This window comes from Drosophila yakuba, chromosome 2L (assembly GCF_016746365.2).
Source record: "Drosophila yakuba strain Tai18E2 chromosome 2L, Prin_Dyak_Tai18E2_2.1, whole genome shotgun sequence".
NCBI classification, from domain to species: Eukaryota; Metazoa; Arthropoda; class Insecta; order Diptera; family Drosophilidae; genus Drosophila; species Drosophila yakuba.
Genome location: NC_052527.2, coordinates 2,408,928 through 2,424,165, shown reverse-complemented (window position 1 = coordinate 2,424,165; position 15,238 = coordinate 2,408,928). Strand labels below are relative to the sequence as shown.

Below are 15,238 nucleotides of genomic sequence, written 5' to 3'. Positions count from 1 at the left end.
CTACCCGCAAGGTTGGATAAAGAACGCTCGATCTGAAGTATAATTGAACTTAGGCATGCTCTTGTATTTAAAAAGTTTACAGCGTGTATAAATAATGATTTACGAGTACCTAGCGTAATGCTTAGCCACGAAAAAAATAATGTGTATAATTGTTAAATTAACTTAGGGCATAGACTAAACAGAGAACTACATACAATCAACTAATCGATAACTAATTATCACTTTTTAAAAATGAAGAATTGATTTAAAAAATTATTACAAAATTAATTTAGCATTTAGAGAAGAGGCTGCACATAATAGTATCATATTGTATAAACATATAACTAGGGATGCGAGTCCGCCGCTCTGACCTTCACTTAAAATCAGATCAGATCAAATCAGACAAAGACGCGCATCAAGTCGCTGCTGGTTGGAGTGGAGTTGCCTCCCGGATTGGAACTGTTCCCCTTCCAGGGAGGATTGCTGTTGGCGCTGGGAGTGTTGCTGCTGTTCAGATTGCTGATGTTGTTCATGTTGCTGATGTTCATGTTGCTGCTGCTGTCGGACAAGGTGCGCAGCAGCTGCTTCTTGAGGAGCTGCTGTGGCGAGTGGCTCTGACTTTGGCTGGCGTTGTGGTTACTTTGGAGCGGCAGGGTGAAGCTGGGGCGGCCGAGGGGCTGGAGTTGCTCCTGCTTGCCGGCCAGCAGGCGGCGGCGTTTCTCGTAGAAACTGAACGTTAGTTTGTTATCCTCCTCCTTGTCGCGTTCCTTGTCCTTCGTCGGCTGCTCGCCACCATCCTCGCTTTCCGGTGGTGGCTTCTCCTCCTTCTTGACCTTTCCCATTAGCAGCTCATTCAAACGCTTGGCCGTCATGACTCCCGGCGTTCCACTAGATCCGCCTCCAGCTTTTCCACCTACCACCGCCCTCTTATTGCACCTCAGTCGATCTTGTGCAATGACATTTGAACGCTGAGCGTAAATGGTTCGGCCCGAAGCGGGATTCTTACTCGGTAAACCATTGCTTAACGCGGGCGAGGGCGGCGGCGGTGTGCGGGCCAGCTGACCAACCACGCCCAGATGGCTACCGCCCGACAGGGATAGCAAATTGTTGTTCGCCTTCCGCGTGGTCAGCAGATTCTTGCGGAAGGTAACGCCCAGGCCCTGGGGCAGCTTCACCATGCCAAACGTGTTCATGGCCAAGGGACGAGGCGCCCCGGAGTACATCATCACATTGAAGTAGCTGTCCTCATGGTATTTGGCATTGGCCAGCGATGGATGATGATTGATTTGAGGATTTGTTGTGGGTGGCTGGCTGGCGACCTTGGCCTCCAGCTTAACAGTCTTTACGGTGTCGCTAACAGTCTCCAGTTTACTGAACTCAAAGTCGCCCAGTTCATCTGCCAGTTGGTTTGCCTCCGTTCCAGAACTCAAGGCGGTTTGTATGCCGCCCGATTGCACGACATTTACGTCCACGTTTTCGTAGCCCGCATTGGTTAGGAATTCGGCTAAAACCTTCTGCTCCAGCATGGAAACGGGATTCGACGATTCGGTGATCTCGTATATAATACTGGGCAGGATCATGTGCTCCTCCAGCTGCTGTTGCTGAGGATTGACCATTGCCTCATCCGTCAGGGATGGCACGTTGTAGACGCTGAACTGGCGCTGCTGCTCGTGATCCTGAAGCTTCTGATCCTGATGCTGCTGCTGCTGTTGCTCTTGCAGTTGCTGCTGCTCGAGCATCTGCTGCTGCTGGTAGATCAGTTGCTGCAACTGCATGGCATCGATGGTGGTCAGCTCCTGCTGATGCTCTTCCTCGCCGTAAACCTGTTGAACCGACTGCTGCTGATAAACGGCGTAGTCCTCGCCAATGGTTCCGTCCTCAAAGCGCAGCCTTTTGGTGGCCTGTGCGGGATGCGAAAGAGCTCCATTCTGCTGTTGCTGTTGCGACTGCTGTTGCGATGTGTCCAGAGCGCTCTCATCGAAGTTATTTAGAATCTCGTTGATCAACTTGCTGTCCAGCATTTCGTCGAGCGTCTGCGAAATGGAGTTCTCATCGGAGGTGTTGGGTAAGGGCAGTTCCTCCTCGTCGGGTGCCACCTGCTCGGCGGAAACCGCTCCCGTGATGGAAGACACTGCCTGGTCCAGCTCGCTGAGCACTTGCTGCTGCTCATAGGAATTCACCAGAGACTTTTCTTTGTTCTTCTCCTTATCCGCTTTTGTTCGATGATCGCTGGAGCCCTTCAACTAAAGTAAGAAAGATATTGGTATTCGTTTCGTTGCGCTAATAAGAATAAAATGCTATAAAATACCTTTTTCTTTGGCTGCAGCTCGGGCAACTTTTCCGCATCCGTCTGAAGCTGGGCAGGTGAATAGTTGAGCCCCATTGCCACCTCGCTGGAGGCAGCTCCCAACGTGGGAGTGGGCGGTAAACTGCAGGATGAGTTGCTGGAGGAGGAGAACACGGTTATGGCAGCCGGGGCAGAACCTACAGATGGTGGCTCCTCCTTAACAACAGCAGCGACGATGGGAGGAGCGGCAATGGCCGAACTCTTCTTTGATCCCTTGGACTCCTTGTGATTGGACTCCAGCAAGGCCGGAGCTGGCGAGGAGTGGTGTCGGTTCTTTGACGACTTGGAACGCGACCTACTTCCGGCGGAAGTGCTGCTGCTGCCTTTAGACGATGAGGAACTGCTACTTTTGCTGCTGCTGCTCTTGTGACGCGACGAAGACGAGGACGAGGTGGTGCTGGTTGAACCCGCTGCAGCTGGATGCTGCAGCGAAGCCGAGCTGCTGGACCCGTTCGAGCAGCTGGATAGCGTCGAGGCCGAAAGTGTGTCCGTCGGCGAACTTGGCACAATAGCGCCGCCCTCATGGCTAATCTCCGTGGCAGTGAGACGAGAGTCGCTGGATATGGTTGTCCCATTTGGATTGGCATTGACCTTGCTGGATGTGGCCTCCCAGACGCTAGGATGCTGCAGCGCAATGTGGTGCTGGAAACCTGCCTTCGTATAACATCCCGAGCAGGAACTACAGAGTACTATATCGCGGCTGGCCAGCTTCGGCGCCAGATCATAGTAGGCCATGTCCGCCGATTGCAGCCGCTGGACCTGCACCTTTGCCTGTTGATCTCCACCGGCGGTGGAGTTTTTTCCACCACGCAGATACGTTTTCTCAGCCGTTCGCAGCTGCTTGATGACCTTTTCCATGTCGAAGACCTGCTGCCACTTTTGGCCCTGCAGGTTGAACATGGATAGTCCCGCCGATGCCGCGCCGGAATTGGACCCGGCTGACAAGTCCGGTTTCCACATGCCCGACACCTTGTGCTTGGTTCCATTTTCCGGATAAGCTCCACCACCGGCGGGTCCCACATCGTTCAGGGGCATTCCGGACAGAAGCTGTGCTCGCGGGTTCCGTGGGTTCGGTAGACTCGAGCAAAGTTGCCCCTTGAAGCACCTGCAGGATATGATTGGTTTATTAGTTTCGGAGAAACTTTCATAGTGACAGCTTTTTCAATGCTACTGTGTTGGTTGGTTTTCAATCCTTGCAGCTTCACATTGTTCAAATCTTAACTAGTTTTCATACATAAAATTTATAAATTATACTATGTACATATATGGGCTTTGCTATAATCGGATAGTGTTTTGAATCAGCAGTCGGGTTTAACCATAAAGCTCTTCATTTAATATTGAGTATTGTAATTTAAAACAAGAACTATTTTAGAATTAATTCTTTTATATATTTCTATGATTAAATAGAAGTAAACTATCGTTAGTACTGAATGAGTAGATATCAGCAGCTCACACTCATACATATACAACTAATCCACAGCCCACAGGACCCTGACCCTGAATATATATGTACATATGTACATATTTTCGTAGCGAGGAAAAATTCTGGCGCAGTGCACAAACCACCTGGAGAGGGTGTGAAAACTGTACGTTTTGCAGTACTTTTATGAGGATGTTGCCATTTTTGAATGAATCTTGAAATTTGACAAACTGTTTTTTTTGTATCGTAAATTTTCAGCGAAAGCTTACAGGTGAGTGCTGCCCCCGCCCCCGCGAGCGCCTATCCCTTAGCACCCACACCCCTGGGCCGGATCAGCTGTTTTTGACAACCGCTACTCTAGTGGCGCCGTCTCGTTCGCACTGCCGCACACATGCGCAGCCACTCACACCGACGCACCACACACTCACGCACCTACCCACACCAACGCAACACAAACAAAGCACACGATTGAAAATCACAAAATAAAAATCACTTTAAATGCTTGCAAGCAATTTTAGTTGAACGCCGAATGATTTCGGGATGAAATGACACTTACGTCGTTAACACACTTCCATGTTTTGTTGTTTTTTTTTGTGGGTTTAGGTTACCGTTCTACCCTACCCGTGGATAAATCGGTTTTATGGCCGGTCCCGTGGAGGAAAATGCCAGGTCAATTCGAAAAACGCGAGTTGGTTGTGTCGCCTAATTGATTCTCTAATGAAATCAATTAAAGCTTGCTAGTTTGTCTCGCGTTTTCGAGTTTAAAGAATGATATTATGAATATCGTTGTATTTGCTTAGAGATGGAAACTAGCGTCTCGTTACGTTACGTTGTATTTGTTGCAGCTGCAGATTAAGTGCGATTTGTTATCGATGGTCTTACAGGTATTCGTTGCATATGTCATCGATAACTTTTACTGAGCGTATATTTATAAAAGGCATTTCCGCTGAGAAGTCAGTTAATTAGTTATTATGAATGAAGGTCTCATTAGAAAAGCTACAAAGTAACAGCTTAAGCAACAGCTCCTATTTTCAAAGCTTTTATTTGTTTGAAACAATTTATAAACATATTTAGTCATCATCATCGCTAAACTCATCCTCCTCCTTCCTCCTGGATTTTTGCTCCAGTTCCTTGGCGTAGAGATCCTTGAAGGCTTCGTATTCCGGCAGGGTGACGTGGCAAATCTTTGTCGCAAAACTCTTTTCGGAAGTGTCCGTAATCTGATACAGTTTGGGATTCGTAGTCGGCTCATTTGGATCGGCTTTCGGAGGTCGGGGCTTAAAAAGGCCCAAGCGAACCAGGAACTCGTGGCGACACTGCAGCTCTTCGAAGGATAATGTCAGGGCTGCTGATTTTACTAACTCCGGCACTTCAATGCGCATCACGTCTATTATGAAGTTCAGTTTCTCCTCAACAGATTCTTCGGATTGTGCTATCAAATCCGGACTGTTCATTAAACACTTCCACACATTTTTGCTGGTGGAGACGCGACTTTTCAGAAAGCCGATGTGGGAAAGTAACTGATGGTGGTCGCTTACGTCCAGTAACTCGGGGTATTTCGTAAGGAGCAGGTGAAGTAGATTCTCACCGAATTGACACGCTCTCCAGATTTCTAGGCTGCTTATTATTTTGTCCGGCGTTCTTTTCAGAATCGCAGGGTTGCCGGTAACTATTCTAAGGAAATTCACTGTTTCCAAACCGTGATTTTGAAAAGTTTGATGGGCCCTTCTCCAGATCTCAGCTGAGTATATAGATAACGTGGGTTCTATTTTGATGGCTTCATCGATGTGAATTTGTTCAAGCTGCAATATCTTTGGCGTTGCCAAGTGCCTTATATGATGTAACTGAAAAGAAACAATTGGTAAGCCATATATATCTAATGAAGTTAAATAAAACTCACCGTTGGCTGCTGTTTTAATACAACTTGTGTGTTAAATAATAGTTTTCGAAGCATTTTGTCCTCTTCAATCTGCTAGCAAAACAATGAAACAGCTGATGACTTCTTCTTTGCAATGGCATTCACCACGAAATGTAAACAGCGGCATGTTTAGCTGGTACACCCACCTTAAGCGTCAAAAGCTTACTTGGCTAGTAAATCGAACGAATTGAATTGTTATTCCTGCCGGGTGCACAGGAAATTGTTTATAAATAGAACTGTCGCGCATAAAAAACAACAGTGGAAAGTTTTATCGTTTAGTTCTGCTACAAGTTCAGCGTAAGTTTTTTCTATATCCAATGTGTGTGGGAGTTCAATAATGGCATAACTATAATTATATTTTGGAAGTGTAATTATAAATTATTGTTATAACAAACTACACACATACCCGGCTCATTTAACCCCTCGGTTGTTTTTTTATATGCAAAATGGATTTGCTGCAAAGTGAAAAGTAAATAGCTACAGTATACATATGTTAACTGATCGCTACACTGATAGAAATCTTGATTTAAGTTTAAAACTTCAACTAAGAAATTGTTGATAGAAAAGTAAGTTTGAACACTAATACAGAAATTGATGAGTCAAAAGAGTTATCATTGTGTTATTATTCTCGAAACTATATTTAATCTCCGTGTAGCACTGCGAACGTGACAAGTGTTTTTACTTAATGAGGAAACTATTGGCCAATACAGGAGGGCTCGTTCGATCACTGATAGCTTTGAATTTCGTACAGGTGGCATCCAGAATAATTCAAGTAATACTCAAACAAGGTCAAACTCAATAACATTGTGAAATGGCACAACTACAACTTCTGTTCGATTATCATTCAAGCAATTCGAAAGAGATAAACTGCCGGTGGGAGTGAGATATAGCCTTCTATTCTCTCACATTATCGCTGATAAGGAGGGCTCTCTGTAGATTCCACCCATATTTAACTAACAATCCACTCGGCTTTCCACTCATTCGCAGCCAGATCCACAATCCAGCAACATGTCGAAACTCATCCGTTGGGGAATCGCTTCAGCCGGCAAGATCAGCGAGGACTTCGTCATCGCCCTCAGCACCCTGCCCTCCAGCGACCACAAGGTTCAGGCTATAGCTGCCCGAGCTCTTGATCGCGCCCAGGAGTTTGCCACCAAGCACGGCATTCCCAAGGCCCTCGGAAGCTACGAGGAGCTGGCCAAGAGCACCGATGTCGGTGAGTACAACTTTAAGCACAAAACACACTGTTCAGAAATAATCTAAACGATAATATAATTTAATCCACCAGATGTGGTCTACATTGGCACCCTGAATCCCCAGCACTACGAGGTCGCCGTGCTGATGCTGAACAATGGCAAGCACGTTCTCTGCGAGAAGCCTCTGGCCATGAACAAGAAGCAGGTGGAGGGCATCCTTGCCGCTGCCAAGGCCAACAAGCGCTTCTTCATGGAGGCCGTGTGGTCGCGATTCTTCCCCTCGTACCAGCGCGTTAAGGAGCTCATCTCCAACGGACAGCTGGGCCAAGTCAAGGATGTGGAGGTCAACTTTGGCTTCCCTCTGGCCCATGTGGACCGCTTGCAGTAAGTACACAGATCATGCGTAAAATAACATTGATTCATGGATACCATCACTTAAAGGAAACGCGATTTGGGAGGCGGTGTGGTCTACGATCTCGGCATCTACACCATCCAGGTCTCGCAGTGGGCCTTCCAGGAGAAACCAGAGAAGATCGAGTCCAAGGGAACCCTGAACGCCGAGGGCATCGACGATGATGTGAGCGCCACTCTGACCTACAGTGGTGGACGCACTGCTCGCATGCGCTTCTCCTCCAAGGAGAAGCTGTCCAACACCGCCGTGATCAAGGGCACCAAAGGACAAGTTACCGTAAGTAATCTAATCGATCGTGATTGAACAGAAGCTAATAGTTGCATGTTGTTATCTACCAGCTGGTTGATTTCTGGACGCCCAACAAGCTCATCGACATCGATGGCCAGGAGAAGGAGTGGCTGCCACCCAAGGGCAAGTACGAGACCAACTATGCCAACTCCGAGGCCATGCGCTATGAGGCGGAGGCTGTGCGTCAGTCCATCATCGCCGGCGATGTGGAGAACAAGAACGTCACCTACGCCGACAGTCTGCTCTTTGCCGAGATCGAGGACACCATCCGCAAGCAGATCGGTGTGCTCAACAAGTACGATGAGCAGTAAATGTAGATTTTATAGGTAATCATGTAACCCTAACATAATAAACAGAACTTTTTACAAAATATATATATTTCATATAGTTATTCTATAAGAAAGCAATATATTTTGAAGTTTCTAGCCGGTCTTACACAAAGTTTGCCCCCCTGTTGTATTTTTCAATGCCCCACTCTAGATCAAGGATTAGCAAACAGGGCGATAAGGGGATGTATTGATTGTGAAACGGCAGCGATGACATTCCCACTAGGTCGAACTCTGCCTGGGGTGTAACTAAAGTGGCTGACATGGCAGAATTCTCGATCACGTTTTTGCCGCATGATACAGTCTTTTAATTTAGGGGCTGGTGAAAAAGCACAGGGGTTCCTTATCTCACGGTTTTCTTATGTCTACCCTCATATCTCTAATACATAATAATCTTTCCAAGTTATACTTTTTCTTATGTTATATATATTTATAGTTCTCATTATAGCCTTATATTTTATATATTTCAACTTAGTGTGCTCTAACCAACTGTACTTTTAATGTTTTATAATCGTAGTTTTTTAGATAGTGGTCAAAACGGGGGCTCGTCTTAGTTCTGAGAGATGATAAGATAAGTGCAATTGCGTAGAACAGCACACTTCATCGCAAGGGCTCTTTAAAGATTCGGAAAACCTTGTGATCAGTTTGGTAAAACTATGGAACAACCAGGTGGTGCCTGAGCATTAGAAAACTATGATTCAGAGGAGTCCCAGATAAAAACCAGCAAAAAGGATAGTGAACATACATGTATGTGTGTTCTATAATGTTAAATAGAAACCGAGTATCGTCGTCCAAATATGCAACATTTAGAGCGCCAGAGTTTGCTTCCTTATCAACCGGAATGCAATGGAATACGAAAATTGCAATGAATGCAGATGCCAGGGACTGATAGGAGACCCTCGGGACTGGCACTCAGTATCATTATCATGGCGTCAGTAGCTGCCCGGACACGGGCCCGCGCGAGACTTGACTCGAAAACAGAACGGATACCCACATAGCATTCAGCACATCGGAAGTCGCAATGCAGAGCCAAGCGAATCTGAACTGGGGCATCGCGGCAGCGGGCAGGATAACGCAGGACTTTGTCACCGCCCTGGGAACCGTGGAGAAGTCCCGTCATGTGGTAGTGGCCGTGGCCGATGTGGATGGCCAGCGGGCGCAGGAGTTCGCCCAGAGGAATCAAATACCCAGGCACTACGATGGGTTCGATGCTCTGGCTCTGGATCGAGAGGTGGATGTGGTGTATGTGGGCACCCTGAATCCATTCCACTATGCTGTCGTCCATCTCATGCTGGCCAGGGGTAAAAATGTGCTCTGTGAGACTCCCATGTGCTTGGGTTTGGAGCAGGCCAAGGAGCTGTACGCCTTGGCCGAGCAGCGGGGAGTGTTCCTCATGGAGGGTAATGACATCCAAAAGCCAACTAAGCAAAAGTAGAATATTAATAGCTGATTCTGGTTTTTAGGCATGTGGTCACGCTTCTTTCCCAGCTACGAGCGTCTGCGGGAACTCCTGAACAACGACGTCATTGGGGAGGTGACCCAGGTGAAGGTCCAGCATGGCTTTCGCTTGGCCCACATGGAACGGGTGTGCAGCCGTTCTCTGGGGGGGTCGATCCTCATGGACATTGGCATCTACGCCTTGCAGCTGGGTCAGTTTGTTTTCGGTGTGTCTCCCGTCAAAATCCTGCCCAGCGGAACGCAGCTCAACAAGGATCGCGTAGATGTACAAAGCGAATTCATGCTGGACTATGGAGACGGTCGCCGATTGGTGGCTTTGGTGACCGGACTAGAGAATCTGGAGAACGATGCCGTCATCACGGGCACCAAAGGCGAGATTAGGGTGAGCTTATCTCCGTGTATTTCCGGATCTGACCTCTGGATCAGGGGATTATCAATGCAGCTGTCGTAGCTCTACTGTATACACTTTCCAGCTGTCCAACTACTGGTGCTGCACCCAGGTGAGCCGTTCTAATGCTCCTCCCGAATCCTGGCCCTTGCCACGGGCCAAGTTTGACTTCCACTACACGAACACCTGCGGACTGAGATACGAGGCGGAGGAAGTGCGTCGCTGCATAGAAAAACGTCTGCTCGAGAGTCCGAAATTCACGCACGCCGAAAGTCTGGAGCTAACATCCATTGCCGATGAGATCCGACGACAAATCGGTGTAGTATATGATGTCTGATGTCAGAGCTGTGAAGAACACTTGGTAATTAATAAATACTTGAACTATATCAATACATCACCAAGTACATTGAATCAGTTTGAGGCATCTTCTTAAAACAACCACATTGAATCTGCAACTGAAAATATACAAACTCTCTTAAAAATACAATGATGTTTATACTTAAGCAAAAACATAAGAGGTAATCCTGATATTTTGTATTCAATATTTATTTAAATAATTGCAATTATTTTTTCGTTTTCATTTTCCTTTTGTCGTTATCAAGTTGCATATACGTATTTCTACATCGTACTGCATGTTGTGGTTGCTTTTGTCTGTATTTTCTGCCATGTGTTGTTGGTTCATTAGGCCTAATACGCTAAGGGTCAGAAATAAGGAACTTAAGAGCTAAATGAATACTTAAAAGCAGCTAAATCGAGGATAAATCTACAATAGGCCCATAAAACTCAGTAGTTAATTAGTTGGCTTCGTAACTAAATGCAAAATACAAAACACAAAATCGTTTAACAAGCGATTTCAGTTAAGCTGGGTTAAATCAGATTTGACACAGAATTGTAAGGAAAGATTTTTGGGGCTCTCAGCTCATTAAATTCATTGGAGCAACGCAAGTAACGACGTTAAAAAAAGTGTCCTTCCTGAATTTGTTCGTTTTAGATTACAAAATAAGAATTGAGTAGAAGGTAACTTGATTTTGCGAAGTGAACATAACTTAAGCAACAAAGTAACTAAACTACAGTTTGCACTTAAAGACTAATTAGAATTTAACAATAAAATGATTTATACAAGGCGACTTGAGTCCGATTAGAGGACTTTTGCCGCTACTGAAGAGGTCTCCTGAAGTCGAAGAGTGACGCCAACGATGTCCATTTTGATTCATGCCCCTGCTTATCCTTTTGCATTCCATTCCTTTTCCAGCCAAGCCCGCCGCCGCCTTAAACGTAATGAAGTCTTTTGCTGTGTAAAATTGCTATAAAAACTATTCTCAGCTCTCTCGCTGCCTCGTCCGGTTTCGATTGAAGGGTGGGTCTCTGTGTGCTTTGCACAATTCTCAAGGAAATCGTTATGGCAACTCAGTGTGCAATTTTGATGGGTCCAGAGGCGAAAAAGTTTCACTTGGGCAAACAAAAAAAATGGCTGTCTTTTTACATATTCTTTAACTTAAATAATATTATACTCATATTCAAATTAGAGAACTTTTAAAACGGCTGAAATATTAGTGGTATAAATTAACAGAATAAAAGTCTTAAGTAAACAACAAGAGTAAATCGGCGGAAGAATATTAGTGATGTACAAATCTTTGTGATAAGAAGACATCTTCTCTAAGCGATAATTAACAAAAAAAAAAGTCGAAATGTAATAGCTTTAGATAAAATAATAGTCTTCAATTCATAGTCACTGAGAATTGTCCAAAGTAATCATCCCATATTTTCAAATCTACTAAAACCCCAAAAGGCGCCCGGTCCAAATCGGATTTGATGATCTAGGAGGACTCGCTTGTGGCCTGATGATGCTGTTCCAGCGGCTGGCGTGGCTGAGGGGCTGATGGAGGAGCATGTGGCGCTGGCAAAGCCATCGGTGGCAGCTTGCTCTCCACCACGGCGACGATGGGCGCTGGATTTACAAGCGGCGGGGGCAACGCCTCAAAACTCATGCATCCTCGCTGCTGCCCGTCATCCACAATGGGCGGTGTATCGATAGAGTCGATGGTGGATGCACTGGACGAGGTCCTTCCACCGCTCAATCCCTCGGAGACGGCAACTAATGCGGCTGTGGTGTTGCGGTTGTGCTGCAGCAGATCGTTAATCTGTGAGAGGCGCGAGGAACTGGCGATCGGTGTGCTCAAACTGATAAATTCATTGCCATTGGCTGGTGAAGGGGAAGATGCCACAGTGGCTGGCGAGGCTGTTGCTGAACCAACTGCATTTCCAACAAGTCGTGAGGGCGAGGCGGAGGTGGAGGCTGCGGTCATGGAGACAGCGGTGGTCTGGTATGGAGCATTGCTGGAGGCGGTGGTGGTTGCAATTCCATACGGCGGAACAGAAGGCACCGCACAGGAGCTATATGCGCACGAACTGGCGGCTCCGGGGGCGACAGCGACGGCGGGTGACGATGAATGCTGCTGGTAGGCGGTCGTATAGGAAGAAATCTGTGATGGACAATCGATTAGCTTACTTCATATCGATATACAATATTTATATAATTATGCCGTGATTATTTAAAGATTATTTAATCCTAATTACAAATGTTAACCAACCTGAGTGCTGCCATAGCTGAGCGACTGATATAGTTCTCCGTACGATGGTGAGGCATTGGAGCCACTAGCAAAGAGCCCAGAGTCCAGACTATCCAATTGGGCGTATCCCGCGTAGCTCTGGCTCTGCACTTGCTGCTGCTGGGGGATCGCCTGGCCCGTGGTGGGCACTCCTTGCTGTTGCACCTGTTGTTGGTAGTAGCTCACGCTGCTCTCGGGCGTGTAAGCCGGAGAAGCGTAGCCGGAGCTGTAGTTCGATTGCGTTTGCAGGAAGTACGCGGATGTTGAGGCAGCCGTTCCCACCGGGGAATAGCCAATGGTCTGTTGCGACTGCTGCTGCTGTTGCGGTTGGAGATGTCCTCCCTGGACGCCTTGAACCGATCCCTGCCGCTGCTCAAGATCCAACCGCATCACCGTGTGAATGTAGTGGGTTCGTACCCTTGTGGGATTGAACTCCACCCGGCCGACTGTGTTGCCACAAGCTTCGCGAGTACATCCGCAAGGAAACATGGCTCGATCTACTTGACATTTTATACCAGCCTGGCTACAGGCACATGTCTCCGGATCGCAAAACTCCCTGCAGGAGCAGCCGCACACTTCCCTGGAGTTTCTGATATCGCGGCATTCGCTTTTCTCGCTGGCATCAATCTTGCGCACGCCCGCTGCTTTCAGCAGTGCCCTTCTTTGCTTGGGCGTCACCGGCTGTAGAAAGCCATTGGAACCGTCTTCGGCATCGGAGCCACTACCCTCGCTTAGGTAATCCTCCTCGGACTCCTCGCTGTCGTCGCTACTGGAACCCCGAGGCTGGAGTTCTTGGTTCTGGCTGCGATGTGCCCGCCTCAACTCTGCTGCATGTTCGGCCAGGGTCATCGTCTTAAAGGCTATATGCCTTGCACCCATGCCCAGAGTGCATCCGCCAGCCGTGGGCACACAGCTGAAGCCCTGTTGTCGGGGAAAGTAGAAAACCTTCACTTCGTCAAAGTTGATGGAGCGCTTGGTCCGCTTCTGAGCAGCCACTGGAGGGGCAGACATGTCGGGCACCAGATCTATAGCATCGCTTTCCGAATCTTCCAGTCTCCGTTTAAGGTTGGACCTAATGGGCTTGGACTCCAGCTTTTCCTGGATTTCCGGCTCAGCTTCTTTCTCCGCCTGATCCTTGAGTAATGCGGAGGTTTCACTACCCAGACCAGAATCTGACCCACCATCTCTAAGCTCATCTTCCTTTGTTTTAGCGGGCTGGGCAGGCTCCAATGATTCCTGGTTGTTGGACGCCACCTCCGCTGATCTGGTGGCTATTTCCGTTTCATTGTTCAACTTCAGCCAAAGGAGTTCGCCACTGGTGTCGACCTCCTCGTTTGTGGTGACCGACGCGGAGTCAAGAATGTTGTCAATTGCCAGTGGATCCTCGGACACTGCATCGGAAGCTATTGAAGAGTTAAGATCAGCATCGCCAAGCACAATAATCTCATTATTAGGATAGTTCTCCAGCTCAAGGAACTGCTCCTCCAGTTCTGTATCCGCAGGGTCGTGGGCAAAGTCCGCCAGTTCATCATCCAGCTGCTCAAGGGGCATGGGTAAGGAAGCCAACGCCTTGGCTTTCGCTGCGTGCACCTTGCTGGCGTCAATTATGGAGGTCTTGATCTGCCTCTCGATGTCGTCCTCATCATCGTCCAGGTGGGGAAATACTTGCAGCTGATGCTGCTGCTGCTGTACAGGCTCCCTCTGATTATCCTTGTGATCCTGATTTCGCTGATCCTTCCTATCGCCTTCGTCGTGGGCACCTAAGCTGGGAGTCCCGTCCCTTTGGCCGGCGGCCGTGTTTCCTGATGGGCTAAACATATTGGAGCCGCTCGCATTTTTTTGTATGTACGTAAATATCTTTTTGATGGGACTGAACATGCTATTCGTGTCGAGGTTCCTAGATCTTCGAATTTCCGTTGGTCAACATCTGAAAGCAAGTAGGGAAATCGTTTTACATAATGTGCCGGGGAAATTTCCTTTGCAGGTAAAAAATACGTATAGATCAGGTGTGTATGTACAGTGTCCATTCAAGAGAGAGAACAGCCGGGAATGCGAAACATTATTTCTGAGTGAATTAATTACACATTATAGGGTTTCGTAAGAGCCCCTGACCCCAAGTCCTACATCCACCGTAGAAATTACCAAAGTAACCAAAAGCCTAATGCACCCAGCCTTTTGTATATCTAATTCAAATATTTGGAAGTATAGATTTCTCTTTTTAAAATAAATAAATCGAAGTTGATGTAGAAAATTAATTTTAGTGCTCGTATGAAATCAATTGTGTTCTGTGTACGTGTAATGGTTTATAAATATATACATATTTCGCTTCTATTTTTCCCTCACATGTATGTTCACTTTCTCGAGCGAGCACTGTGTTCGCATGGGTGTGTGTGTGTGCAGAATCCTTTCAAATCCTGGATCCCCGAGAATTTTGCACACAATAAAAGAGACCACCCGAAAAGTAGACACACCGCTAACCAAAATCAATATTGATTAGCTGATTTTTGGGGGCCCACCTTTGCGGATATATTTTCGCTGTCAGGTCAACGGCAGGACTCGCAAGATCGGTGGGAATTATCCTTTTTGGAATTTGCGTTGCAGCTGCGACAAAAAAACCGAGCGAGAGAGAGATGACGAAAGACGCAACTGTGTGCGTGTGTGTGCAAGTCTGTGCGAGTGTGTGCGTCAAGGAGGCGAATCAGGACGCGAATCTCGGTATTTTCTTAATAATACAATCACTTTACTCTGTGCCTGTTTACGGTTGAAATTTATATTATGTTTTTAAAACTCATTTCGCTCTCCTCTATACTTTTTCTCAATTTTTCACTTCTTCTTTTCTCGCAATGTTATTACTTCTTTTACTTAGTGTGCCCGCTGATGAACCATTGCAATATACC

General features: G+C 47.0%; 5 protein-coding genes across 6 annotated transcripts; 2 read left to right on the top strand and 3 right to left on the bottom strand.

The window, feature by feature from the left end:
- Positions 1 to 33: 33 nt before the first annotated feature.
- LOC6526558 (RNA polymerase II degradation factor 1) lies at positions 34 to 4,568 on the bottom strand. The gene is made up of 3 exons (XM_002087632.4): positions 4,303 to 4,568; positions 2,288 to 3,431; positions 34 to 2,222 (listed from the first exon to the last, which is right to left on the bottom strand). The coding sequence occupies exons 2-3, from the start codon at positions 3,359 to 3,361 to the stop codon at positions 378 to 380; spliced, it is 2,919 nt and encodes a 972-aa protein (XP_002087668.1). The 5' UTR covers positions 3,362 to 3,431; positions 4,303 to 4,568; the 3' UTR covers positions 34 to 377.
- A 189-nt stretch (positions 4,569 to 4,757) lies between these two features.
- Positions 4,758 to 5,779, bottom strand: LOC6526557. The gene is made up of 2 exons (XM_002087631.4): positions 5,647 to 5,779; positions 4,758 to 5,590 (listed from the first exon to the last, which is right to left on the bottom strand). Exons 1-2 carry the CDS (start codon positions 5,698 to 5,700, stop codon positions 4,817 to 4,819), a joined length of 828 nt encoding a protein of 275 aa, XP_002087667.1. The 5' UTR covers positions 5,701 to 5,779; the 3' UTR covers positions 4,758 to 4,816.
- Positions 5,780 to 5,836: 57 nt separating this feature from the next.
- Positions 5,837 to 7,934, top strand: LOC6526556 (trans-1,2-dihydrobenzene-1,2-diol dehydrogenase). The gene is made up of 5 exons (XM_002087630.3): positions 5,837 to 5,961; positions 6,652 to 6,880; positions 6,953 to 7,244; positions 7,302 to 7,548; positions 7,611 to 7,934. Exons 2-5 carry the CDS (start codon positions 6,673 to 6,675, stop codon positions 7,869 to 7,871), a joined length of 1,008 nt encoding a protein of 335 aa, XP_002087666.1. The 5' UTR covers positions 5,837 to 5,961; positions 6,652 to 6,672; the 3' UTR covers positions 7,872 to 7,934.
- A 483-nt stretch (positions 7,935 to 8,417) lies between these two features.
- Positions 8,418 to 10,216, top strand: LOC6526555 (trans-1,2-dihydrobenzene-1,2-diol dehydrogenase). Of its 2 annotated transcripts, none has more exons than XM_039370723.2 (3): positions 8,418 to 9,286; positions 9,350 to 9,726; positions 9,796 to 10,003. In XM_039370723.2, exons 1-3 carry the CDS (start codon positions 8,908 to 8,910, stop codon positions 9,856 to 9,858), a joined length of 819 nt encoding a protein of 272 aa, XP_039226657.1. In that variant the 5' UTR covers positions 8,418 to 8,907; the 3' UTR covers positions 9,859 to 10,003. The 2 variants fall into 2 exon arrangements, with proteins under 2 accessions (XP_039226657.1, XP_002087665.1); XM_002087629.4 differs by having other exon boundaries at positions 8,436 to 9,286; positions 9,818 to 10,216.
- A 102-nt stretch (positions 10,217 to 10,318) lies between these two features.
- Positions 10,319 to 15,226, bottom strand: LOC6526554 (platelet binding protein GspB). The gene is made up of 3 exons (XM_002087628.4): positions 14,858 to 15,226; positions 12,324 to 14,268; positions 10,319 to 12,215 (listed from the first exon to the last, which is right to left on the bottom strand). The coding sequence occupies exons 2-3, from the start codon at positions 14,217 to 14,219 to the stop codon at positions 11,550 to 11,552; spliced, it is 2,562 nt and encodes an 853-aa protein (XP_002087664.1). The 5' UTR covers positions 14,220 to 14,268; positions 14,858 to 15,226; the 3' UTR covers positions 10,319 to 11,549.
- Between the last annotated feature and the right edge of the window lie 12 nt (positions 15,227 to 15,238).

What these genes read in the sequence shown, in the direction of transcription:
- LOC6526555 (XM_002087629.4), top strand. Translation starts at nt 8,908, where the DNA reads ATGCAGAGCCAAGCGAATCTGAACTGGGGCATCGCGGCAGCGGGCAGG. An exon ending in GGGAGTGTTCCTCATGGAGG is followed by an intron (nt 9,287 to 9,349) that starts GTAATGACATCC and finishes TCTGGTTTTTAG; the next exon opens with GCATGTGGTCACGCTTCTTT. An exon ending in GCACCAAAGGCGAGATTAGG is followed by an intron (nt 9,727 to 9,817) that starts GTGAGCTTATCT and finishes TACACTTTCCAG; the next exon opens with CTGTCCAACTACTGGTGCTG.
- LOC6526556 (XM_002087630.3), top strand. Translation starts at nt 6,673, where the DNA reads ATGTCGAAACTCATCCGTTGGGGAATCGCTTCAGCCGGCAAGATCAGC. An exon ending in GGCCAAGAGCACCGATGTCG is followed by an intron (nt 6,881 to 6,952) that starts GTGAGTACAACT and finishes TTAATCCACCAG; the next exon opens with ATGTGGTCTACATTGGCACC. An exon ending in GCCCATGTGGACCGCTTGCA is followed by an intron (nt 7,245 to 7,301) that starts GTAAGTACACAG and finishes CATCACTTAAAG; the next exon opens with GAAACGCGATTTGGGAGGCG.
- LOC6526557 (XM_002087631.4), bottom strand. Translation starts at nt 5,700, where the DNA reads ATGCTTCGAAAACTATTATTTAACACACAAGTTGTATTAAAACAGCAG. An exon ending in TATTAAAACAGCAGCCAACG is followed by an intron (nt 5,591 to 5,646) that starts GTGAGTTTTATT and finishes GTTTCTTTTCAG; the next exon opens with TTACATCATATAAGGCACTT.
- LOC6526554 (XM_002087628.4), bottom strand. Translation starts at nt 14,219, where the DNA reads ATGTTCAGTCCCATCAAAAAGATATTTACGTACATACAAAAAAATGCG. An exon ending in TCAGCTATGGCAGCACTCAG is followed by an intron (nt 12,216 to 12,323) that starts GTTGGTTAACAT and finishes TGTCCATCACAG; the next exon opens with ATTTCTTCCTATACGACCGC.
- LOC6526558 (XM_002087632.4), bottom strand. Translation starts at nt 3,361, where the DNA reads ATGCCCCTGAACGATGTGGGACCCGCCGGTGGTGGAGCTTATCCGGAA. An exon ending in AGCTGCAGCCAAAGAAAAAG is followed by an intron (nt 2,223 to 2,287) that starts GTATTTTATAGC and finishes TTCTTACTTTAG; the next exon opens with TTGAAGGGCTCCAGCGATCA.